Raw genomic sequence first — 27962 nt, forward strand, 5'->3', positions numbered from 1 at the left:
AATATGACCTTTTCTTTTATGTTAACAGGTGGCTCTGGTTAACATCCGTATCGTTTGACATTTACGTCAAATTGATCCAAGTGGGGGTTAAATTTTTCTATCCAATTGACGTTTCACCGATTGCCGTCAATACAAATGGCAAAATAAAATATGTAAACCGCGAAATATTAAAGAAAGTCGTATCGATGATGTAAATTGTTTAAGTATCGCTTAAATAAGCAGTGTAAAAATGTCATTTATAAAGGAGTAAGTACGTCACACAAATTGTTTGTGATTAATTTTACTCACACCCAAAAATTGTTTTCTTGTCCCATTTGTTGATCTCATAATATGACTATTTGTTAAGATCATCAAATCGTTTTCTTTTACGTTGACCTAAAATCCGTTAATTATACGTTAAAAGTACTTAAGTTACTTAATAAAAATTTAATTGAGTCTTAATCAATAAAGTCTGTTTTTATGGTTATTTTATTTTCATTGTTCCAGCTGGATTTTAATTGTATGATTTAAAAATGAGATTTAATAAATTGGAACTTGAGACATTGGCCACTCAGCCTACCAGTAAATTTGAAAAGGAAGGTGTTCTTTATATTAGGGAAAGACAAGAAGGGTTCTTTAGAAAATCAGAGAGTGAGTTTACCATTTAAATTATAAAACATTTTTAATGTTTAATGAGCATGTTAATGTTTATACTTTCTTCTGTTAGCATGACTTAATATCGTTCTTTAAATTTGATGTAAATCTACTTTTTAATTTTATTCTTTTTTGTTTAAATATAAATAGGGTTGGGTTGGTTTTAATTGTGTCTAACTTTAAAACCACCGTTATTAAACCTTAAAAGTATCCCTTTGATGTTAATAATATTTATGTAAATAACCCAAAACTTATAATAACAATAAATCCACCTAAATAAGTAAAATATCTTTTTAATGTAGGTATCAACATTACATGCTTCTTTTAATTTTAATTGTACAATTAAATTGCAAAAAAAATCAAGATTCGATATTAATTTTTTTTTGAAAACACTTATAGTGAATGACCCTTTTTTTAATCTTCATATAATCAGGGTAAAATCATGTATATAATAAAAAAATAACTATTGTTGCGAGTGCGACTAATTTTTGGTGAATTTTTCGTGATCGTGGCACGTTTGCAGGACGGAAAAAAGAGAATCAAAAGAGACTCCGGAATCTGAGCTGTGTTGGGGGCGTCAGTAAAGGTACTACTACTACCATTCACCATATAAAGCACGTAAAAAACTAACCAAATTAACCAAACAAAAAATTACACACATTTTTTTTCTAATATTGAACTAAAATTTAAAATAACATCTTAATGATGTAAGTAATGATGTTTTAATTCGATTTTAACAATAATGATTGGTTCAAAATTAGAAAATTCTTTATTTTCTAACATTGTTCATCACTAATTCACGTTTTTTATGTCGATTGTTGTTTATCTAATCATTTAATGTGTACTAACATGTTTATAAGGGTTTATAAAAAAGTAGGGAAGCTTTTATGTTTGTAAAAAAAAGTGGTGGTAGGTAAGAGATTTTTTTTACACATACACAAAGCACTGCTTCGACTTTTTGTGCGTTTTGTTTGAGTTTTGCTTAATCTGAAAGGGTTTAAAAAACTTCAATTAAAATGAGAAACAAGATTAAATCATAAATGATACATGATTTTTGGTGTATTAATTTATAAATTATGTAAATTAATATAAAATTTTGTAGTGTACAAATTTTATTGTTGATTTTTATATTTTTAATACAGGGTTTTGCAGAGAAATTTTTTTTTAAATAAATCAACAGTGTCAACGCAAATTAAAGCATCAAAATATAACCCAATCAACCCAAATTTCATACAAGATTTCCAGAACTTCCTCACGCTATCTTTCACACAATATCAGCCTCTTCCACACATCACAGTAGACACATCGATTATAAAACCCTCAAAAATAATCTTCATACCGAAAGCGGTTTTTAGACCCATCATACCATACGCGACAGAGACAAGGCCAAATATAAGCAGGACTCTCTAAATTTTGAGATCAGTCGAGATGAAAACACTAGGACAGAGGTTCTCGAACTAATTTCTTCTACTGCCCACTTTGAGAATCAATCCTAGATTATCCAGCAGAAACGTCAAATTGATGGGAGAGTAAATTACGTTCCCCCAAAGCTACATATATCTTTGTAATGATTGCCTATCAGCAATACACTGACAAAGATTTTCCTTGACACGATATTTTTCGTTCTATTGTAGTTGTGCGAAATCTTCAAGTAATTTATAAGCAAGTTGTTTCTGGCGATAAATAGAGACAAACAGAATTATGGATTCAATCTGAAAATTTTCTGTGTTTAAGATGCTACCCAGTGCGGACTTTCTCCGATTCTGAAAAATATTAACTTAATATTCAGATTGTCCAGGTTGACATTTAACTTGGAAGTTATCAAATGGAAATGTCTTTAAAGATAGTGAATTGTTATGATTCTCTTGAGCCATAGTAAAATTGGTCTATAGTGAAATAGGATCTTTGTAATCACGTAAAGTTCCAGCAAAAAAGTCGTTATTTGGTTGAATATGATAAATAAACAGTATCAACTGTGAACGTCTCCTACGAGCTTCAGTGATGAATAAAGATTCATTCATAAATATTTTAATGAATTCTTTCATTTGCATTTAATTCCCATTAGAAATGGCAAATTACTGTAAAGAATGCAATTAAAGTTGTTGTCCATTTATGTGGTAAACAGGATATCATAATATCAAGAATGTGCTGGACATATTAAAATTACTGAATTGTTTTTTATAAATTCGAAAAAATGCAAGGCTCAGTGTAAGTGTATATTTCATCATTACTGAGAAAAGGAAAGCCTTTTCAGAATCGTTTGTTGTTGACCACACTAGTGTTGGTTTAAAATTAGGTTAGTCATGGGATGCAAACTTTTTACCTCTATGCATTGCATAGAACTGCTGCTCACGTAAATCATATAACATTGAGCGGTGTATTTGCCTCCCACTCAATTTTTTTTGTTGAATTATTCGTTATCTTCGTGTTGTTGATCCAGTCAGGAAATATAAATTATTAAGGTTGTCGTTATCATTCAGTGGAGGTTTGAACCTCGGCTCCAACAAGATTATCATCAAGTAATATCTATTATTAGAGTTCCAGTTAAACTCTAGTAAGATGCTGCCATGTTGTGTTTTGAGATTTAATGAACATTTCTTGGTGTTATTTTATCCCCTATTGCCCAACGCTTTAATTAGTGGCTTACATTGATGGTAACATATGATCTCCAATAGAAAAGATGTTTTTAGATTTAAATTTTTAATAATAATTTGAAAAAAAAAAGATAATTTCTCTGCCGCACTCTGTATTAGTAATTTAAAACGTAACTCTATTTTAAAAAAGGATTGAAAATTGTATATAAAAATTATATTGATTAGGTGGTGGTTTATTCATTTAAATCAACATGTTATGTAATTCAAAAATGTATCTTTTTCTTATTGCCATTTAGTTAACTTAGAACGATGGTGTCGTTTGCGAGGAAATCTTCTCTTCTACTTCAAAAGCAAAGATCCATGGTCGGAACCGATCGGGGTAATCGTTTTGGAACAGTGTCAAGTGAGAATGGATCCACCAATGGCAACTACCCCAATATCAGCAGATGGCCACTTTCCTTTTTATTTAGGTTGTTTTTAATTTAAAAAAAAATGAAATTAATTAAGAATATTTTATTATTTCATGTTTAGTTTTTGATGGTGGATTATGCCAGTCTTTAGCGGCAACTTCAGATGGTGAAAGATCGAGTTGGATGGATGCGATTCGAGGAGCTAGTTATGAAGGAATTCGCGCCGAAATGCATGCTCTCAGGCAGTGTATCGAAAGGAGGAGAAATCATAAACCGTTGGTTGATCTTTCGATATGGCGACTACAAAGGGGGCACGTAATAGGTTGCTAAAAATTGTTTCGTGTCTATTTAATTCTTCATTTATCGTTTTTTTTTTGAAGATATGTCTGAATTACCTCTTTGCGAAGTCTCCCTAGCTTGCGACAATCTTCTCTGCGATGGCCATGGTAGACCCCCAAATCCTACACTTGTAGTTGACGTTTACATGCCATCAACTAAAGTTTGGGTGCAATATGCACGAACAGAAATAATAGAAGTAATTTTGTTTAAGACACCGAAATATTGTTTGTAATAATGTTATTTAATAATTTTTAGAGAAGTAGTAATCCCGGGTTTTTGAGTACAGTAAGCTTCCGGAGTAGCGATGGTTTAACTGGAGATTCAAGGATTCGATTTACGGTTTTTGACGTGCGCGAACGCGTCTCACACACTGCGATTCCATTGGGAACCGCTTGCGTTTTACTTAGTGCCATACAAGATTCTTCAAGATTAAGAATACCGTTATTGTCGCGATCTCAAACTACAGTCGGGTTTTTGACGCTCAGCGCTTGGTCTTTAGAGGCTGAAGATCGCGGAAGTAGCACTGAACACACACCCTGTAGAGTTCCTACGCACGGAAATAGTCAGGTAAGTTAGATTAGATTAATGTTGACAATGAACGTTTTAAAGTGAAATTTAAAAAAGGAGGACTCGGTTTCTAATTAAGAATTTATCTTTTACAAGATAAAATAACCTGGTTTACTAAAATTATCTGAATTAGAATAAATTAGATTAAAACACAAAGAATCAAGTAACAATTTATTTCCCATATCCGACATCGGGCGGCAAATTTAATAGTATCTCAATTAAAATTTCTTCTAAATTAACACTAAGATTCCCCATTTCTGAGTTAGATCTTCGAAAATCGAGAGCTGGCATACGTTTAGTTAGCATTTCGTATCCTCTTTGTAAAGAAGCATAAGCGTATTCGACCATTGATTCGAAATTCCAATAAGAGCTCTGATTCTCTTCATCTTCGTCTTGAATCGGTTCAGATTTTTCAAGTCCAATGAAAATCGACATTTTATATAAAAGTTCTGAAAACCAATCCGATCCTTTATTATCTACTTTATGTGTTTCTGGTGTTTCATTATTTTCAAATTGATCTGATTCTTCAATTAACTCGGTATCTATTTCTTGTTTATAATTTTTTCTTCTTGCTAAAGAAGACTTGAAAAAAAAAGGAATGAGAATTATCTTAATTGTATTAATCATTTACTTACATGTAACAAAAACATTAATAGAATTATTTTGATGCGCATTGTTTATATGTGCTTCTACTTCAAAAGTTAGAACTCAACTGATTCGACGCAGAGTTTTATTAGTAAGTGTCTTTTTCCCCCCTGAGGAATTAAGAAAGCATCAAACATTCGATCACTCGATAGTTGTTTAGATCGCCACATAGAATAGAAGGAATACAGTGAGCTTTAAAAAACCTGCCAGATCTGGGTTTTTGGGTCATAACCATCATATTGACTTTTATTAATGCACCAAAAAACCGAGCCGTCACGTCTTTTAATAGTTCTAATAGATGTAAATTTTAATTTACGTAATTAAAACTGTAAATACATTTAGAAAAAATTAAAACAAATTATAATCCAACATCCGTGACGTTAATTACAAATTTAGACAAAATTAATAATTTATGTTTAAAAAGAACTTTGTTGAATTTTCTTGCTTCGTTCTATTAACCAATATTTACCACGGAAAATTAAAAATTTGATACAGCTTGTTGAACGAAATAATTAGTTGTATTGTACTGAAAGTAGATCGCATCTGACGGCGAAAATTATTTATTAATTAAAGTCACCAACACAATGATTGCTTGGAATTTGATACTATGACCCCAATTTTTCATTTGCAATTTGAGATGCAATTTAAAAGTCGTTATAAAATAAAATACATTTCACTGTCTAAACTAATTTTCGTTTTATCGTTAAAAACGTATTGTTATTTGCTAATTTTATTTAAACGTTTAGTTAAATTATGTTGTTTAAAAGCTTTCATTTAATTATTTTCTTTGTTGTTTTCTTAACTTTCTTTGACCGGTTTCACCTAGTATTGGATTATTTTGTTGTTTTGATTCATTTCATCGCCTATCACTATGTTTTTATGATTTCATTAGTATGTTTACCTGCTTCTCAATTTTCCTTTCCTTTCATTAAGAAATGTAACTTTCTTCTTTCATTCATTTTATCTTTTTTCCATTATTTTTAAATGAAATATCTTTAAATTAGAAAAATCGATGTAACAAAGATGTATAAGTTAATGTTATAATTTAAGATTTATTCATAATTCACTAAATAGTTTTGCGTTCACGATGCGCGGTTTACTTCTTTTCCCACTCCAATTTATAACGCGGAAGAAAGGATGAAAGAAAATGGGAGAAATAAAGTAGGTCTTATGATGTAAACGTCAACAACTAATAATGATGTTTTCGTTTTATCTTTATTCGCTACGCAACATGTACGAACATGACGAATTTAGCATTTGAAAACAACGGAAATCTGTATCATCTTAAACTTTTTTTCTTTTTGGAGATCAACTCTCTTAGAATGTAATTTTTATTAACAAATACTGCAACGGAGTGTTATCTTTGATAGTGTTCAGGGTGGTTCAAATTCGATGTCCGAATAGGCTAACTCGGAAACTATAAGAGTTAGAAAAAAAGTAGCTTACATGTCATGATCTCGTTTTTCGAGAAACTGCTAATGCCGAAAACCTCATAGCGCTATCGTCTTTTGTTTTTCCCCTAGAGGCCAAAATTGGAAATATCGTAAAACCAGCAAGTGCAATTATCTTCGTTATTATTATAGGTGGAGTATTATAACTAAGACATTATATGGACACTTTTTTATAGAGAATTGGATGACGTAGTCAAAAAAATTTTTTCGGTTTTAGATTTTGAGATATCACAATTTTCGTTTTTTTAAATGGAAACAACCACTGATTATTCGCTTATTAAATTCGTTATTTTTTTCTGATTACAAAAATATAGGGTTCGGCAGGTCTATTTCTTATTGTTTTAGAATAAAGCCAAAAATAAACTTTTTTTTTAAATTTCCATCTAGTGTCATCGACGAAATTAAATTTACAGTTTCCTGTAAATTATGGTACTATAACTAAAAATTAAAAAAACAAATTTCTGATGTTTGAAACAAATAAATTTGTTGAACTATTTAATTTATATATGTTTTACACAAAAGTTGGAATAGATTGCATTATTTCACATTTTTTATTAATATTTAATATTATTACAGGATTTTTAAAGTGACACTTTTTGAATACAAACAAATGTTGCTATGTTTATTTGAATTCAAAAGAAAAATATATGAGCGCCATCTATCAATAATTTATTAAGTCATTTAATAATAATATTAAATATTAATAAAAAATGTGAAATAATGCAATCTATTCCAACTTTTGTGTAAAACATATATAAATTAAATAGTTCAACAAATTTATTTGTTTCAAACATCAGAAATTTGTTTTTTTAATTTTTAGTTATAGTACCATAATTTACAGGAAACTGTAAATTTAATTTCGTCGATGACACTAGATGGAAATTTAAAAAAAAAGTTTATTTTTGGCTTTATTCTAAAACAATAAGAAATAGACCTGTCGAACCCTATATTTTTGTAATCAGAAAAAAATAACGAATTTAATAAGCGAATAATCAGTGGTTGTTTCCATTTAAAAAAACGAAAATTGTGATGATATCTCAAAATCTAAAACCGAAAAAATTTTTTTGACTACGTCATCCAATTCTCTATAAAAAAAGTGTCCATATAATGTCTTAGTTATAATACTCCACCTATAATAATAACGAAGATAATTGCACTTGCTGGTTTTACGATATTTCCAATTTTGGCCTCTAGGGGAAAAACAAAAGACGATAGCGCTATGAGGTTTTCGGCATTAGCAGTTTCTCGAAAAACGAGATCATGACATGTAAGCTACTTTTTTTCTAACTCTTATAGTTTCCGAGTTAGCCTATTCGGACATCGAATTTGAACCACCCTGTACAACTGGAAAATTTGAGATTAGCATATTAATATGCCCGGTTTGAACCCTAGTTAGTATAGTTGGCACAATTTCTGGTAGTTTGATGGAGAAAATGTGGATAGAGACTTGACTCAACGATTCTGGTTCATTTTAGTCTTTGTTCATCTTCAATTTGCGTTAACCTAGATTTAGTAACCTGATAAGGCGCTATTATACCTATGTTTATCAAAAAAATGCAGATTATAAGCCGATATCGACACCGCATGCTATTTACCTGATCATATACATATTAAAAATGTTCCCATAACAAACTAACTTATTGATAATTCTAGCCTTAACCCACATTCCTTTGGTATAAACAAAACTAACCTTACTCAACATTTTTCCACGGTATAATTGGCATATCTAAAGAAAAGTGGCCTACCCTAACATTCCTTAACGATATAATTGGGGTTTATGGAGATAACTGACCTATCCTAACATTCCTTATGCTATAATTGAGGTTTCAAAAGAAAACTTCTCCTGATGTTCTCAAAATTGTTTTAGTTAAATGTTTCTGGCACACATTATGATTAATTATCGTTTCATTTACTGAAATCACTATTTACTTTGTTGAATGATAGTTTGGTGAGTGCAGAATTGGTTCTAACCTCTTATACCACGTTGCGTATGGACAAAAATGTTTGCTGCCAGACTAAGGAAGGTTTACTAACTGCTACTTTAGATTCTATAACTTGTTGACTATATGGATTGATGCTGACAAAATATTTAGTCCAATTGATTTCTGATTTTAACATGTCAGTTTTGCATAGAATTTATACTGAGGTTGTCACGAAATCTACATGAATTAGCACCGTTTCTCGATTCTCAAATAAATAACATCCTTAAATTCTTGAATAAATATTTGGACATACATCATCACAATGTGTTTTGGCCCTTGTACTTAAGAATCCACCATTCTATCTTATCCAGCTTAAAATTTATTTAGGATATAGATATATCTTAAAAAATTCTTTTTATATGTGTTCTAATACATTTTAGTTTTTTGTTCATCAACGTAAGATTCCTCACATTTCCTTATCAATATCACGAGGTTTACATTTCGTTAGGCACCACATTTCTTGATATTAGAGATTCATCACAGAGTGTCTCATAGAAACCACATCACAGAAAGGATTTTTTCATTTGGTCTCCTCCAACTCTAATCAAAGACCGCTGTTGCAACCGTTTCTGCCAAAAGCTAACATTATTATAAAATGATAATAAATAATTTTTGTTTTAGATTTGGTCACATCGAAGATCCCAATCATTACCCCCCAGATTAGGCGTTAAAATGCGTCTCCCAAGTCAAGCAGAATTAAAATTGCTTTTCTCTTCATGTTACCTACAAACCTATCGTTTTCATTCTGGCTTGGGTGGTGACATTTGCGTACACGAACTCATGGCTGAAAGTAAACTTTGTTTTACATTTCCCCATCAATTACTGTAAGTCAAAAAAAAATTGTTTGTTAAAACTAGTAACAAATTTTCTTTAAACAGAGGTATTTGGATTCAACAAGAAAAGGAATTACTCCAAGAAGTAGCTGGAATGGGCGAATTACGCGAACCTTGGCATTCCCGTCAAGTGGAGCTTTTAGATCGTCACTTACAATTGTTAAGGTTATATTCTCAAGCTCGGGAAACTTTGCAAAATCATAAGGGTCGTTTATTTAAACCAAGTTCTCGAAAAAACGATCGTAGTTTGGAGTTTGCGCCGATTAATTTGCATTTACAACGAATGTGGGTTCATAATGATACTTTAAATAAAGCTGGTTTTTATGATTGGATTACTGTAGGAGCTTTCACCGCTCATTCGCATAAATCGAAAAATGGTGGTCTTATAAAGTAATTTTCACAATTTTTTTTTGGTGTCAATTAAAATTTTTTTTTGTGTAGATTAGTTCAACAATTGAAAGAATCCCCAATTCGCGCTAATTTAAATTATCAAATAACTACAAAAGTTTCGATGGCGAATGACGCGATTCAAGCGATTAAGCAGTTACGTAAAGAAGTGGTTGAAGCAATGAAAACTTTAATGAGATTAGCCAAAGAAAAGCAAACGGTGGGAATGTTACCGATTTGCGACGATATGATTAGTAAGTCAAGAATTTTATTGAGTTTATGGGATCCTGGGTTGGTTGAAGAGGCACTTAGTTTTATAGAAGAACACAAATTGGTTGTAACAGACGACTCAGGAGTAAGCGACGACTTTTTAGATCCAAATGGAAAACCAAATATGGTTTTATCCCCGTTTAAACGCATTACGCAACAATTAACGAGTTTGGATTTAAAGAGTCCCGACTTGGATGATTTTGCAACACCATGTACGCCTAGAAATATTGAGAGTATTTGGTCGTCACCAAATTATCCGTTGGAGGATAATAAAAAAGAAGAAAAAATTGAAGAGAACGAAGAAAATATAAATGCCCCATTTCCTGATGAAACAAATTTCGAAATTTTTCCCGATTGTAACGAAGATTCAATTAATTCAAGCGAACAGAGTTTGCAACATTTTAATTCTTTAACAACTAACGGTGAAGAATCAAAATGTTGTTTATTAGAACCAGAACAAGGAAAATTATTTTTAGACACTCACGTTATGTGTAGTTCACCATCTGCGAATTATTATAAACCAACGGATGAACCGGAACCTTGGGATATAACCCAATTAAACATCGAAGCTAGTGTAATGTGTTTAGTGAGTAAGGTAAAATTTTTGTGTGGACGTTGTGGTAGCCCTGCAGTTCGACTTAGGCAAAACCAAAGATCAAAAAAACCTATAAATAATTTAATTTCAAATCAAGATAAAATCGAATCAAAAAATGATAATCCCATTAATAAAGTAATGAAAAACGGAAATAAATTTACGGATGGTTTGGATTTAACGAAAATCAATGATTGGGCTGCGGAATTAAGACCGGCAATGAGAAAATTACGTCAAGCTATGGATGGTTTATTAAAAACCGCTCGTTTAACTCATTCAGTATTTCGTGTACAAGATGATCCAAAAGCAGCCCAACGAGTTTGTAACGTTCAATATCGGAGGGATGTTTGTTTTTCGCAATCGCTTACTTCTTTAGTAACCGGTTTGATGACACGTCTTTGGTGCCACAAACCAGATCCGGCTTTTGTAACTTGTTTAGTCTCATTAGGACCGTTGGCAAGTTTTGAATGTCTTTTAAGTTATCACGGAAATGAAATCGATATGTGGGGTGATATGTCTGTTGCTGTTGAAGATTTACGAACGGTTATGTTTACATTGGTTCGTTCAAATTCGACCGATAAAAATCCAATACCGAAACTAACCGGTTGTAGAAATTCTTTAACGGTAGCACTTCCGGTACCTGATGCTTTTTATCGTTTAATTCCAAGTCGACAAGTTGTCTCGTTTCACGTAACTCCAGTGTTTTTTAATATCGGAATAAACGAAATGGCTACTATTGCTGAGGGCATTGGAGCGACTCGATCTCAAGAACGATCGAATATTGATAATTTCGAACGACTAAACGAATATTATTTGAGATATCGAAAGTTGAATATGCCGGAAAACTGCGGGTTTAATAGTAGTAACGGCGGGAGGGTTAATTCTTCAACTCAAAAACCTTTAGGGGAGATTTTGGATCATTTAAAGACCAGCGTGCATTTAGGAAAATCGAAAAATGTGGAAATTTTACATTTGGCGGGACAAATTTGTAGACAAATGAAAGGTAAATTTTATTGTAATAAAAGAAATATTAAAACTGCTTTATTTTTATTACAGGGCTACGTTTTACCAGTTGTAAAAGTGCTAAAGATAGAACTGGAATGTCTGTTACTTTAGAGGCGTGCCAGATTTTAGCAGATGAATATCATTTGGCAGAACATGAATTTCAAAAAGCTTTAGATTGCATGAGAAGGTAATTTTTAATGGCTCATTAAAATTTTGTTATATATTAAATTTATTTGTTGTAGTGAGGGTTGTAGAAGAGAAAATACTATGAAAAACACAGGAGTGAGAAAATATGCATTTAATTCATTACAAATTCTGGCGTTGCCAAAACTTTATAGGCCTCCTGCAGGAACCTACGGTTCAGCACAAACATAGATTACCTGATGACTTGCTTTAGTTAATTTTTTTCTATTATATTATTTTTCAGTAAAATATAAAGTGTATGTATGTATATTCCAAGGTGCCAACTTTATAGTCACTACGATTAAAACATAAAGAACTAACCGATTTAATTGTTGTTAAATAATTTTTTAAGTTATAAATTATTAGAGAGAGGCATTAATATGCACGTAGAAAAAATTATAAATTATCTATTATTAAATACAAACGTCATTATTTAATTTATTTTATTTACGTACTTAATTTAAAAACGGTTTCAAAAAGAAAAAGTAGTCTTAATATAAATTAAATAAAGTATTGGGACAATCTCCTAATAAATTGTTATAACATCTTTATTGGTTTTTTTATTTATATAAATTAATTTAAAATAAAAGTATTAAAGTAGTATTGTAATAAAGTTAATTTTTTTTATTTCCAAACCAATTTCTAAAAATTTTATTTATTACAAAAAATTATAATTAAGGTCTAGAGATATTTTAAAGCGAAGGGGTTGGAAGTAAACGCCGAGAAGACAAAGATCATGAAGTTCAGCAAAGGGGGGAGAAGAAGGAATGGAGGTGAGAGGGAAGACAGATAGAGGAAGTCAAAGAGTATACGCACAAGAGGGCTATGGAAAAAAGAGCTAACAGGGTGATGGGACAGGTTTGGAGATGGGGGAGAGAACTTTTGGAAGGGATGTGGGAACAAGAATGGTTATGGTTGAGGGCTTGGTGAGGAATGCAATGTACAGCGCAGAAGTATGGGGATGGAGAGAATAAAGATTGCTTCGCCCTGGAAGATGTACAAACAAGGTATTGGATGGAGACGGGTATTAGGGTTGGCGAAGAAAACTCCAGGGTATGTAGTGAGCGAGGAGGTTAAGGTGGATAGAGTAAGGATAAAGGCTGGGAGAAGAGTAGTGAAGTACGAGGAAAGGATAGAAGGAAGACCTCATCACAGGATCCTGGAAGAGTGCTGGAGGGAAATCAAAGAGAGGAGGTTGATATATGGACAGGGAGATAGGGAAGGATCGACAACAGAATACTGGAGAGAGGTGAAATGTGGAGAGAAGTGAAGGATAGAGACAGGGACATACAGAGGCAGGAAAAGAAGGTCACAAATACGGGAAGGGAGATATATAATGTAAGTTATGGGGAGATAGTGACAGAGGAATTGCCAAAGTATCTGTAGATAGAGAGCGATGAGGGTGGGAAGAGATTGGTGGCCAGATTCCGCTGCGGCAATGACAAGAGAGGGAATAGGTACTGGGCAGAGAGGTGATTGGGGCAAGGAGCTGAGGGTGTGGCGATGGAGGAGGAGGGTAGACGGTTTGGGTGTATACATGTATTGTAATAATATTGTAAATTATAAACAATAAAGGCTTATTATTACACTTCTGGACATGTGGAAATCCAGGTTGATCACCTCCACATCAGGTACAACATTTGAGTGTTTTCCAAGTGTAAAAAAAACTATTGGGAATGACTTTCGCGTCAATGATTGGGTTACTCTTAATAATATAAACCCTAAATACTCATTTATTATTTGAAAATTGCAATATATGTTGTTTATTGCATTTTTAGTGTCAAGCTCCAGCGTAATATGAGAAAATAGTTTAACATAAATTATACACCTTCCTAGAAACCTTAAAATAAAAGCATTATGGGAAATAATCCCCTATAATAAGCTTAATATTAAATGATCCGATCTAATCAATATATTGATTACAAACAACTACCATACATAGTGCTTTGCCTTTCTCCATACAACTGCCTATTAAACTATCTTGAGCTCTTCTTAAAGACTTATTATAATAAATATTGTTTAATAATGAACTAATTGGTGAGACTTGCTTAATTGTAACCATAATGAGTAAATAGCAATTCAATAAAAGTCTTGATTAAAAATAAGATTTTTATTTTTATTAATTTATTTATTTATATTTACATCATTTACCTTAATACAAAAATATAAATACACGTCTCCGCAGTTTACAAAAAAGAAACTAATAATCAATTGATCATCAAAAACTTAAAATTACCAATCAAAAGTAAATAAAAAAATCAATGTTAAAACGGTAAAAAAATGAGATAAGAAATCAATCACTGCTGATATGTTTTCCTTTTTTTAAATCACTTGTTTTTTAATTGCTTTTCAATTATTAATATATTCAGTTACAAATTGACAACAAAATAATCATTATTTGTAGATTAAAAAATTATTGGTTCGATTCTGTGACTGATTCTTGTTGATTATTTTGTTATCAATTAATAAGCATTCTTATATAATTTTGGAATGATTCAAATAACTTCACTTGCGTTATTTCTTTGTTCTACAAGAATTGTGTCAAGTGTTTTATAAACATTTTCTGGTAAATGATCCAAAATCATCCTTGGCATAATTTTCAATTCCATGAAATCTTCAGCCGTGGCCCACCGCATCTCAAAACTTGGACCACCAGTTCCAGCTTTCCTAAAAATCGAATATATAAAAGTACATTAAATTACAAAAAATTTTAAATTTACCTCTCCGCCTTAGTCTTTTTCCTGTGAACAATATGAAGTATCCTGCCGGGTGTAAAAAGACGTGTTTTTGAGAATCTTCTAACACCTATATCACGTGATAAAAGGGCGGCTTCCGTTGAAGCCGCAACGGTTGGTACTGGCCTTCTCCCGAGAAGCGGCGATGTTCCCGGTGAATTCGAAGTGTAATCTCGCCAAGTTGATTCTAAATCACCAGATGGAATTCCGAAAAGTGCATAACCAAAACCATTTAACATAATTCGATACTAAAAAAGATGTTTAGTTAAATAAATAATTGTTGGTTTAATTTTTGCTTCACCTTAGGTAGTTTACTTGCATGAAGCGTTTGAATAATCCCGGTTCGAACATTTTCAATACTATCCACACCCAAACGCATCACAAAATCATCCCCAACTCCAACAGTAAAAATAAATGATTCAGTCATTTTAGCTGCTTCCCTACTTAAAACCCCAGCGGGAGTCGCGAATGCATACACTTTTAAATCGGGATAATTAGGTCGCATTTTCAAGGCAAGAAGAGCCGCTACTCCAGCTCCTAAACTATGACCTGTTAAAACCAAACCATATTCCGGGTAAAGTCCAAGCGCTTTATCGATAATTCCAGTTTCTTTCAGTCGCTTTGCTACGTATTTAGCACCGATTATCATCCCTTTATGAGCCATTGTATCAGGTGGTAAACCATCTGCTTCGAAACGATCTGACGTCGCTGTTAAATCGGTGAAGATATCTCTGAGAGAAATCGAACCGCGAATTGCGATTACAATGTTTGAGGTTTTGTGGTCTGCCAAAACACAAAATGGTAACTAAAAAAAAATTAAAACAATATTTTATCATCAATAAAAATAAAATCATAACTCACCTCAAAAACATGATTTCTAAATGATGCAAACAAAATATCTTGATCTCTTACTTTTGATGTATATTTAAACCCAGCTAAATGACACAAACAACAATTATCATCCGTAACCATAACTGCTTTGCTTCTAAAGCAAGAACAGCAAGTGATCTCTTTCAAAAGTCTAAACATTCCGGTTGCGCAATATCTATACATAACAAACGGCCATCCATAAGCTGCCATAGATAATCTCAAAAAATGTCGTGCATTTTCTAAATTAACCCATTTCGGTGCCATACAAAAAATTCTATTTAAATCCGTCGTATATTTCGGTTCGTCACTCGATATCATTTGAATTCGTCTCATTTCGCGCGTTTCACGTTTTTGTTTCACTCTGAGTAAAATGCAACCGGCCATAACATCGGACGGAACTAAATCGGTGCTTCGAAATAAAGCGCTTAATAAAGCGGCGACTTGTTGGAAAGCTTCGTGTCCATGTTCGTCTTTTCGTACCCAACAGAAAACCCATCGAAAGCGTCGTTGCCAAACGTTGGTAACTTTGCGGTGTCTTAAAGATTCGCCGGCGCTCGGCGTTTCTTGAACTTCGTGATATCTTCTTGAACCGACCGGATCGAAAATTAAAGCCAAACCAAAAATGGCTAAACCAAATAGAGCCCAATTAAAAATTACTAAAGCTTCGATTACGGTACGTGAAAAGTGTCCTTCGTAAGGACAAACGACGAGATCGCCGCAAAATGCCCACATTGTACCAAAAACATTTAAAACAGCTTCTGGAATTATTAGGAAAAGTTTAACCAGGAGTATTGATGGAACGTGTTTTCTTGCTTCTTCGTCGGTTATCGATCCTTGAGCGCTTCGATTTATTAATGTTACGAGTACTAAGATGACGATTGATAGAAGGGACATCATCCCTATGATGTAGGTTCGGACGTATTGGCCACCTTTTGAACATTCCCATGTTGATTCGTAGTATTTTAAATGGACGCAAATTATTAAACTTAACCTGGAAATTTTAAACAATAAATTATTGAAATGTAACTCTCAACTAAGCAAATATATGATTATTCCTAGGTCGTGTGTATTCTGTATGTGCAATCACCATAAATGATCATTTTTCTCATAACCAGTATATTTTTAATGACCCGTTAATTTTCACAAACATAAATCACTATAATAATAAGAATGACTAGGCATACTTATTGTTAGTAGTGCGCATAATGTACAGAGTGTTGTACAATTACATCATTAAAATTTGCAATTATTTAAAAAATTATGTTTTTTTTACGACCGTGTAATTGCTTAAGAAATGTACTTGCGTATGTTTTTTTGCGTAAATAAATTGGGTATGTTTTCGCAAAAACATTATGTTAGTCTATTAAGTAAACTGGTTTTTTTTTCAAATTAAATCAAAACAACATTTGTTGTACAAGTATAAATTATAATAATCACTCTGTACAACTTTTATTTTTTATTGTTTTTAATGTTGGATTGTTTTTGAGGTAATTTTCTTAATAAATTGCCGTTCTGTCCACTGTACTTAATGTCATACTGGAAATCCCTGTGCTAGTTTTTTTTTTTTAGATAACTCACGCTGATGATTATTACATACATCAACTTCTCATTATGTGTTGTTAACTTTAATAGACTTATTTTCGCGAAAAATAATGTTAATAAATGATACTTACAAGAAAACCTTTGATTTTAAGGGCGATTTTTTTTTAAATTATCAATTTTGTTAAATTGTCAAATTGACATTTATACTGTCAATTTTGGACCAAACGTCAACGTTTGCAAACTATTTTAGCAAACGTAAAATTTGTACGTTTACATTTGCCAACGGTTAAACCAATAAAAATAGGCCGTTCACCAAAGAAAGTCAATCCAATCGTAAATGATTTGCGTTTGTGAATATGAAATTATCAACTGTAGATAAAGAAGACAGTTAATTAATAACTTCGTAGGTGTGGCGGTAGATGTCGCTAGGAACTTGTGATAAATACGGAAATAAATACGACATTCGAAGGTGACGATTAATAAGAACACTTTAAAGATTAACGAAAATAATTAACTTAACCTCCTAAATTCATTAAAATGAATTAGCAATTCAATAGTAAAGGATGGTATTGAGAAGGACATATTGGTTATTCAAAATTGTAACTTGACGCTTTAATGTCAAATTAGCATTTATAAACGTCAATTAACCAAATTGATAATTGAAACGACAATTGGTAACTCAACATTTAGTAATTGTTAAATTCGATTGTAAGAAAAGACGTCTTTCTCTTGGAAGCAATGGCTTTTATCCCCGTTGCTTAACTGCCATCTGCATGAGACGGGGAGACTTGGAAAACCTGCAAAATTACCTCTATACAGCTTGGTAATATTCAAAACTACTCAGGAATAGGAGATCCTTGATTCCTGACTCAGGAGTTGAATCAATTCTAAGTCAACTATGTTTGAGATTCGGAAAACACCATAAGGTTAACGAGGTGATTACCAAAGCAGATTGAAATTAATGGGGTTAGAATGGATCCTAAGCCTTAACTAACAAACTATGTTGATGTATCTTTGAAAGAATTTAATGAAAAGGTTCGGGTCATCAATATGTATCATCAATATATAATTCATCTATATGTACTGTATATGTATTGGTTGCTTCAAATCAAAGCCAACTGAAAATGTGTTTTTTTTTAAGTTTCTTCACAAACCATACATTTTAGATATAGGGATGTACTAACAAAATCCTCTTATTTTTTAGCGTACCATAGGCTGGCGAGGTAATAGAGTGGGGATGTCTTTTAAAAGAGTTGCAGAAAACTGAAAATATAATTAGCTGAAACAAGCTCCTAGGACAAACCTTGCATGCAAATTTTGCACAAGAATAGTGCCAGCAATTTGCCATATACATATACACTCAGTTCGTCGTGGCAACGAACAAAGGAAGAATCGTTTTTATATGCAGACTGTTTACTTATTTCCATAAACCTTCAATTTTCATGATACACTAACAGGAAGATACAGTTCGAATCGAAATTTTCCTCTCGAAGACTGTGGTTTTAGCTTATTTGATCCAAGCTCCGGCCTGTTCTCTCCTGTGGCTCGGTGACATACACTGTTTAGAACCCGACTGTCTAATCCAAACAGCAAAATTTCTGCGCAGCGTGATTTCTGCGCATTCTGAGAGTAATAGTGAAGAAATGCAAGAAAACACATAAAGATGAGAGTTGTTCTGTTATTGTAGTTTGGCTTGAAAATGTGTATTCGTGCTGTCATTTGTCATTGGCAAATTTGTAGGATCAAAACCAGAGGAAAGAGTTAGCCTATTGTAGAAGTTGAGTTGTTATGACTCAATTATAATGATGGCAAGCAATAACACGATTGACGGTGCCTCATACTTCCGTACACTCTTGATCAAAATGATTGTGCTGAAAAAGTAAAGCATACAATACTTACCATAAGAACCTTACTGATATTTCAAACAATCCAGGGAAAACAAGATCATCCGAGGCTGCCAACCATTTTCTGCCAAAAAGTCGAATTGCAGGCATCACTTGCTCTTCTTAAAAGAAGAGGAAATCTGAAAAAGGAAATAATACATTTTAATTATTTCTGGTTTTTTCATTTTTTTGTTCGTAAATATTTAAGAAATATAAATAAATTTTAATAGGTGCTGATCGTGAGTAAAATAATTACTATACCTTATAATTAAATGATCAAACATTTTTTTTTATGACGATTCTACGTATTATATTATATAAAAAAAATTTTTGTTAATCATCACGTTGAAGGTAAAAGTAAAATCCCAACATATTTTATAGAAAGTGAAACCGCTGACCAGACGAAATTTCTTTTCGTTGATCCTTATGTAACATCAATTTTACCGGACATACCACTTTCATCTCGTTTAGAGTCCTCCCAGAAATTTATATTCGAAGGTCGAAACAAAATTAACTAACAAACAAATCGACTTTTAAAAAAGTGATATTCTTACTTTTATATCAACTTTATGTATTAATATTTCTCTCCTGTAAATGTCAAAGGATATAACCCAGTTTTGAGCTGTTCCCAGGATCCGGGAAAACCACCCTGAGCAGGTCAATGCTTCCAGGGTTAAGGTCGGAAAGGATTGATCTATACTGTACGAGGTCACACGTTGACCTTTCATCCGAAATAAACCTGTAGGTTTATTCCTGGAATAACCAAAACAAAATCTATTACAATTTCGTTTTCATTTATAATTTCAAAACAAACATAATCAACAAAAGGTTTTTACGGCTAAATTGGGGTGTATAAACTACAAGTTGGGGTGAATAAGTCAATTAAAATAGTAATAAATTGAAAAAAAAAGTAAAGATGTCCTTTAAAATTTGTTGGAATGAAAGTCGTGAATGTATGGTATTTGTGTATGTATACAGATTACATGAAAAAAAGTGGATCTTATGGAGGTGTGCCAAATACCAGATTTAACTGGAGCTTGCTTAACCGGTAAATGGTACGTTGTCTCGTACGGTTAATGGCCACATTTACTTTTACAAAAGTTGGAGTATGAAATTGACGCAATAAAAGTGGAATTATAGTAGAATTTAACATTTGAATGTATCAATGAATTTTACATTTTATTTTGAAGTAATGTTTAAAAATTTCAAACATAATTGATTATGACAGCTGTCACAACAATGCGTTTTTGGAGAACAACCTGTCGGAATTAGGTCAACTTATACAGGTTTTTGTGTAAGCTGCAATTTTAACCAGATTATTTAAGCCATAAAAAGATATAAACATTAAATCTTGAAACAATCAGAATAAATTAATGATTGAAATTAAAATTGATCTTGTTGCCAACTTAAATCTAGTGATTTTGAAATCATAATTTAATAATTTAAAAATGAAATACATTATTAAAATGAATTATGTATATGATAAGAAAAGTAAAGTAAGAAAAAACTAACCTTAACATTCAATAGTTCGTTTTTAAATAATTTGCTATCATATTTAAATACAATTTGTGTTAAAATTTTTTTCTCAATGAAATATCCTCATTAGGTAATGAATTATATGAAAACTTCGATGATATTTTTAATATAATATGCCAACTTAATTCATTACACTCAGAATAAAATGACTTTAATTACCCACGAGCCAGTAATGTGTTGTTTTTGGTTGAAAAAAAAATTAAACTTTCTATTTTAGAGTGTAATAGCAAATTGTAATAACAAAAAAAAAGTAAATTATGTCGAATGAATAAATCAAAATGAAATTCGCAAATATCCTTGAAAAAATTAATACCTTATTTTCCGGATACACTTCTAAAAAATACAGGAACATAAGTTCAGAGTAGAGTTAAGAGTACAAGTAAAAAAATTGATGTTATTAAGTTATTATCATCATTGCCATATTATTAATGCGTCAGTTCAGGATTGAGACTTATTTGAGGTGAAATGTCAAGAAGAGAATGTTTACCATAAGTTGATTACCTGAACTTTGATTACTTGAACGAAATTTGGAAAATTTACGACTAAAGATGTAATAGTGTTTGTAACAAGCTGAAACGTCGAAACTTCTACTTTAAATATTGCAACATACCGAAGAAAAAGACTTTTACGAATAGACAATATTCAATGACTAGTTAATTTTTTATATAAATGACAAAGTAAATAAACAACGTTCGATAAGAGAGAGAAAGTTCACAGTATGTCGGAGCATTTGCGTGATTCTAAAATAGTGAATGTCTATGTGGTATCTCGCGCGAAGGTGCATGAACCACACTTTTTGGAAGAAAATACAGTTATGGGAGTTACATATTATCAAATGTTGATTGGTTAGTTGATGGCTTAAATCCTTTTTATTATTTTCCAACAAGGAGGAACAACATCTCAGCGGCATAGTGTTCTTAGAAACTATTTAGACAAAACGTTTCCGCACCATCTAGATAACTGTGTTTTCGTACGGTGGGATAATTAGTTTTGGATTGATGCCTATTTTTTTTGTAATAATCCTCTATACAACAACATGTTTATGAGAAATTACTGGAAAGCATATTGGCGTCCTTCAATGTTTTTTGTATCGAAATTTCATTACATATTATGTATTATAAGAAAAAGATTTTTTATAAAATACGCTATTTTATGTAAGCGTTAAGAACTTTACAATTGGTAATGCTATTCTCCAATCGCTCTACAGTCATTTTACGATTCGGATTGAAGTCGGATCGAAACCGACCTATACACTTGGGATTTCATGTTGTATTGGTCCCAACGTTCCTAACATCAATAAAGATTTCGCTCGAACTTTCAGCTGTATAATAGTAAAGGAGAATCGCACAGAATATAGAACGCTAAGATAGCGATTACGAAAACCGAAATCGATCTGAGTTTTATTTCTGGCTTCCACATTTATCACCAAGAAATCTCTAAATGAAAACATTAAACTGGTTCATGAAAGTGCGCAATGCCAAATTATTTTAATGATGTATATAAGCACAACATAATCGTGTAACCTACTGTTTTAAGACCTTCAAACGAATGCTGAAATGATATCACAAGGAACACTCCAACTAGAACCCTATAATCTATCAAACTACCACATTGCAGAATGTTTTCTTATAGAAGACTTTGCATCTTTACAAAGATGTATAAGAAACAGCGAAATTTAGCGTTATAGAGTCTACGACACCGCGTACATTAAAGATAGATGCATCTTTCTTTAGAGTAATTGCCAAAAATATACCGTTAATACAGAAGGCCAACATGAAGAGAAAGAGGAATTGTATGTTGTCTTCAATGTAATAGAGGGGTTGGAAAGGATCTAGGTTGTCGTAATGCACAAGTTCTATTTTGTGGGTTAAAATGTTAAAAAAATTAAATTATTATTTATGCTAAAATGTGTTGAATATCCAACATATATTTATCCAGCTTAGTTGTCTATCCAAATTTAGATAAAATTAAATGAAATGTATTTAAATAATTAATTATCTTAAAAGATCCTAATATCCTAATCGACTTACCTGTTAATTAATCGTCAACAAACTAGTTTTAATAAACATTTTAGACCCATAAAATTTGGTACATCTGATAAATAAATAATCAATTCAAATAGTTTAATTTAAATAAACAATGAATAGTTTAGTTGATATGGTAAGATAGTTTTTATTAAAAAAATAAGAATAGAAATAAAAAAGGTGCAAGTCATAATAACTTACTCGTTTTTTATCGCACTAAACAACGAACCCGATTACAACATTCTCTCTGCTATCATATATTTTAATAAAAGAAAAATTAAATGATTTCTTATTATATTGATCTGTTATCGTTTAAAATTTATTATCTTTAAACAATAGCCAATGTTTCTTTAAAGTAAGTTTTTTAATAGATAAGCTACATAAAATTATGTTCGATTGTTATCGTTACGATTACATCAATATGAAAATTTTGCGTTTAAAATAGAATCGGTTTATTTGAAAAAAAAAGTTAAGAGGGTCTTTTGATTATTTTCTACCAAAACCGTTTTGTTTAACAATATATCATGGCAGAAATCGTTTGTTTTCTTAGGTCTTTCAAACCCTCCAAACAAATTTATCCCAAATTTATCTCATAAAATTTTTTATTCCAATTCTTTTTTTAGTTTTTTCTAAATAAAAATATAAATAAATATTGTTTTTATTTTTATAAGAGCTCGTTTTAATCTACTTAAATTTAATTTGCAAATTCATTCATTTACAAACATAAAAACGACAGGTGTTCCCTCGGTTCCACCACATTAATTATGTAAAAACACGAAACCGTTCAGTTTGAACATACAAATATAAATTCCATTGGAGGAATTTTTCCATATTTATCCAATGTATACTTACACGTATATATAACTATTCGGTTATCTATAACCATAGTATTACGACCAAATACACGCAATACATGTGTTGTAACAACTATAAATTAAACAATTTTTCCAAGTTCTTTTCTTCAAATCCATTAACAGTTTAAACCACTTTAACTTTCCTTTGTACAATACTGTGTTTTTGCACACGATTATATAACCACAAATTAATTTGCATATATCTTTTCTTGCACATGTAAATTGGTTATAACAAAATTTTAAGCTATAATTCTTGTACTGCCAAAATTAAATATCAATTGAATAATTTTAAATATTAGAACAATGAATAATATAAAAATTTACTATTCAATCAAGTTTTTTATATTCATATCGGATCACGTGAAATCGTTTCTCAAACGGATTGATTAAATTCCATTTGGTTTAATTGTTGCCAATAATTCAGATGTTGGCATCATGATTCATTCAAAATGAATAACGTACTAAAAGAGTTTTATAAAAAACTTTCACTTTTTACGGTATCTATATTAATGTGATCTTTATTAAAAATATTGCACTTATATATTGTAAGTGAAATGCAGTAAAACCTCGATAAATATCCGTTATAGATAAAAGTCCGTTATATTAATAACTTTAATACACACAAAATCTCTTAAGACAGGTATTTAGTGCTTACCTAATTCTCACTCCCTCCACATCAACCTACTTCCCAAAAACCACAACAATTGGGGATCTATTTCTTTGCTAACAATATCTAGGCGTCTGCAAACTGTATCTGATCTTCTAATAGCAGTGTTTAGTCCTTTGCAACCTGTAAGTAGTCTTCTGGATCATTTCGGCAGTATCCACTCTTTTGCCAGGAAAATGTAGACTGCTATAAATAGTGCATAGTCTTTTGCAAGCAATATCCAGTCTCCTGGCTGTAATTACTTTTATGCGAGGAATGTTCACCATTCTGTATGTAGTCCTTTTCACACCCTTCAGATCAACCACTTCCCAAAAACTACAAGAATTCGTACAGTATGTAGTCTATTGGAAGCTGTAAGCAGTGTTCTGGAGCAGTACCCAATCTTTTCGGCACTATAAACTCTTCTGCCAGGAGAATGTAGACTGCTACAAACAGTACCTAGTCTTCTAACAGCAGTAGTTACTTTTCTGCTACGTCTTCTGTTAGCAGTATCTAGCTCCTTGCTTGAAATATGTAGTCCTTTGCTGTTGACACAGTTAAAAAAGTTAAAAATTTGTCAACACTTGTAAGACAAGCCGATTTATTTTTCCACCACCGCCCGGTAATTAACCTAGAATTAGAAACATTCGGATTTGGCTGTCGTAAGAGACGCACGGCATCCGATGTCCGTTTTAACGAGGTTGTACTGTATTTCTATTTTCTTTGCGAATGGTGAAAGTAATCGGTATTGAATTTATAATCACACAATATTGGTTTCAACAAAATTGTTTGTATCCGTTGGTGATATTAATAAATTCCTTAGATCTGACCTGATCTAGATCTAAACAAAATCATTTTTACTTTTAATTAATTAAAAAATGTATTGAAAAGAAAAATAAACTTTCGCCTCCTTTCTCTGAGAATACAGAATAATTACAAAATAGAAGCGGTTATGCATGACATATCTCGAAAGAATCTCTCGATCTACGTTTACATACTTTCTTTGTAATCTTTTCAAAATTGCTTTGCTACTACACGCCGTGTCTAATGAGCAAGCGTATCCTAAGAAAACGGTATTGTTACGAAATGAAATGTGCTTACAGATGCATTTTCTGTTGAAATGTCAGCATGTCGTGGAATTTTATCCTACTTTCTCAAGTGTTGGAACAACAAGCGAAAGAAATATAATTCAAAAAAAACCTTCGTATTTGATTATGTTTGTTATCCTTGAAGGTGACTAATAAATTTTGTGAAATACCTGAATATAAATAAGGTAATAAAATAAAAAGGAAATAGAAAATAAACAAAGCACCATAAGTGTTGTATTTAAAAGGATTCAAAAAGTCTTCTTTTCATCCTGTTACAGGTTAACGATTTTTTTATGTTTAAAAGAACTATTTCATTAATAGCTTTTTATGGATTATAAAAGATAGGCGGATAGACAAAGAGAGGCAACTAGGTTCAAACGATGTTCATTGAAATAATAGGTTGGTATCTTCTTCGATCCGATAATGACATAGTTTAGACATATTGTTTAGACAAAACATATACATCTTAAAATAATGCCATCTCTCAACCTAGAAAAAATGTAATATGTATGTAATTTAGTGCATCTAAGTCAATATGTCTCCGAAGAAGTTCCAATATTATCTCAGTGTTGGAGCATAGCTAATTTTTGATAAAAACAATCAGAAGTAGAAATATGTTTTAAGTTCACAACTGTATTCAAGTAATGGTGATAAATTCAAAGTACCAATGAATTACTTCATTGGCAAAGATCCCACCAATCATAGCAATAAACATCACAGCAATAAAAATGGGGAACCGAATGTCAAAAAAATATATCAATATCAGATGGTATCAGGCATGGAGATATAAACATAATAATAAATTAACAAAGTCAAAGCAGACAAAGTATACTCACTCTGTAAAATCACATGGTGTCGACGCTGTACTTATTGCTGAGGACGAGGACAATTTGCATATTTGTACAGAAAACGAAATTCCTCACAATATCCAAAGAACTGAGAAGTTGTAAGTTAGCCGTCTACAACCAGACAGTTAATCAGGTAATGATCTTTAAATAAATTGCTAATAAGTAACTTAGCGGCACATATTACTATTCATATTTTCATAATTAAGTGTTAAAGCTTTCTCGATCGAGATTAGATAAAATGAGATGCAAAAATTTAATGAGCAGAAATCACATTGCATCAATATCTGCTAAGGTCATAGTTTTAACTACATAGTTGGATTCCTCGAGTCCATGCCAGTTCTGAACTGATCGTTAAATGGCAGCAGAAGAAAAATTATTCTATCGACTGAGAATCTTTACCTTGAAAGCCTGCTGCGAATGTTGGTACAACAGGTGCAACGTCTCTACATGGCTTTCTCCTGAAATATCCATAGAACTCGAGCACGTATGCAGAAAAGAAAATTTACCTTAGATCTCCCGTTGGAATCTTTACATCCAATTTTACATCCTTTTCAATGAAGCTAGCAGAGAATCATATAAAGGTGCAACTAATCAGTATATTTGTAAAAACACAAAATGTCATTATGGCAATTTCTGCGTACTCTTTAGTTGGTTCAGAAAGCCGTTAGCTTTTAATCTAAACGAACTTCTTTCGTTGCCTATATGTTATTTCCATGTAAACATTTTCACCTTTTAAATAGTAGAAGATGATGTCCCCAAGTGCCCAGGAATGACTCCCCAAATCATTTCAACGATTTTCAAACAATTTTAATATACCAATCTTTATCAATTTGGATTTCGTAAACATAGCACAGGTCTCTGCTGTCCACCATTACTTTAATAAAGTGTTGGTTATGTCAATTAATGAAAGTTATACTGTAATTGTACCAAAATATCAAAACATCATACTAAAATTTCGTAGAAATTACATAATTGGTGTTATTGAACATATGGTTAGCGTGATGGAAATTCTTTTAAACAACAAAAATTGGTTTAACTATCTTATTTTATGTATTACGTAACTTAGTTGTTTCACTACAATAATATTATAGTGAACAGAGAAATTATACTTTAATAATTTTACTTCCCTGTTTTAAAGTTGTAACGAGATCCGAAAGATTTTCATTTTCTTTTGATTTTATCGAGCGATACGGTAAAACAAGGAAATGTAATTATTTTCTGGAAGTTAATAGGACAAAACGAGTTCGGTCAATTTGCCGGTTTGATCATGACGTACAAAATGTGTTATTAAATCTAATTAGAGACATTGTTATAAGATAATTAAACGTAATTCTTACGTAAATAATCGATGTTTTGGTTTTTTTAAGTTTATAAATTGAAATTTCTGATTGTAACGTTTAAATGGTGATGTAAAGTAATTAAGTGGTTTTTATTTAAATAAATTGCTTAGATTTAACAAAAAAGTATGGTTTTATAATGTTGACCAAATAAATGTTTATTTAGAAACCATCAAGTAAACAATAATAAAATCACATAAAAAAATAGTAATAGAATCATTTCTCGCCTCCTTTCTTAATAACTTTATGTGTCATACTTACTCAAATTACGAAGGCAACTTCCAAAGATACCTCGTAGCACTCATACAAAATTACGAAGAAAATTCACTGCTTAAAAAATCACCGATCATTTTTAATAAATAATTCCATCTGATCAAGATTTGTCATCATAATCATTCTTAATTTACTTTCGATGTAGTATTGCAAGATTCTATTTTGTTGAATTATTAGAATAAAGTTATTTACCCGTAAACCGAACCAGTTTTTTCTATGTTATCAGGTATAAGCGCGCGAACGTTACGATTTCTGGCTACCGACTGACACCTGTTCCGGTTTGGACGATCAGCCAAGAACGAGGCCCCACCGATACAAGAGAAAGACGACAAACACAAAAAAATGATATTGCGCGGCCCCACTACGTTGTGCCGTGTGCTATTCACTTTAAGGAATTGCTGCTGCTGTTTCGTTTGAAATTGCAACCATTTGGCC

General features: G+C 31.7%; 3 protein-coding genes across 5 annotated transcripts; 1 reads left to right on the forward strand and 2 right to left on the reverse strand.

Moving 5' to 3' along the window:
* The first annotated feature begins 77 nt into the window (after positions 1-77).
* LOC111426837 (inositol polyphosphate-4-phosphatase type I A) lies at positions 78-12438 on the forward strand. 2 transcript variants are annotated; one of them, XM_023061638.2, is made up of 12 exons: positions 78-246; positions 487-630; positions 1157-1219; positions 3524-3697; positions 3759-3959; positions 4018-4172; positions 4232-4543; positions 9243-9445; positions 9500-9844; positions 9896-11706; positions 11760-11895; positions 11951-12438. In XM_023061638.2, exons 2-12 carry the CDS (start codon positions 513-515, stop codon positions 12081-12083), a joined length of 3651 nt encoding a protein of 1216 aa, XP_022917406.2. In that variant the 5' UTR covers positions 78-246; positions 487-512; the 3' UTR covers positions 12084-12438. The 2 variants fall into 2 exon arrangements, with proteins under 2 accessions (XP_022917406.2, XP_022917407.2); XM_023061639.2 differs by lacking the exon at positions 1157-1219.
* LOC111426838 (uncharacterized) lies at positions 4702-5539 on the reverse strand. Its single transcript, XM_023061640.2, has 2 exons — positions 5179-5539; positions 4702-5125 (listed from the first exon to the last, which is right to left on the reverse strand). Exons 1-2 carry the CDS (start codon positions 5215-5217, stop codon positions 4715-4717), a joined length of 450 nt encoding a protein of 149 aa, XP_022917408.1. The 5' UTR covers positions 5218-5539; the 3' UTR covers positions 4702-4714.
* Positions 12439-13986: 1548 nt separating the features above from the next.
* On the reverse strand, positions 13987-27799 carry LOC111426865 (diacylglycerol lipase-beta-like). 2 transcript variants are annotated; one of them, XM_023061681.2, is made up of 6 exons: positions 27516-27799; positions 18938-19061; positions 15488-16487; positions 14928-15431; positions 14612-14874; positions 13987-14558 (listed from the first exon to the last, which is right to left on the reverse strand). In XM_023061681.2, the coding sequence occupies exons 2-6, from the start codon at positions 19030-19032 to the stop codon at positions 14387-14389; spliced, it is 2034 nt and encodes a 677-aa protein (XP_022917449.1). In that variant the 5' UTR covers positions 19033-19061; positions 27516-27799; the 3' UTR covers positions 13987-14386. The 2 variants fall into 2 exon arrangements, with proteins under 2 accessions (XP_022917449.1, XP_071050316.1); XM_071194215.1 differs by lacking the exon at positions 27516-27799 and adding an exon at positions 23991-24344.
* Positions 27800-27962: the final 163 nt, after the last annotated feature.

This window comes from Onthophagus taurus, chromosome 2 (assembly GCF_036711975.1).
Source record: "Onthophagus taurus isolate NC chromosome 2, IU_Otau_3.0, whole genome shotgun sequence".
In the NCBI taxonomy this organism is placed as follows: domain Eukaryota; kingdom Metazoa; phylum Arthropoda; class Insecta; order Coleoptera; family Scarabaeidae; genus Onthophagus; species Onthophagus taurus.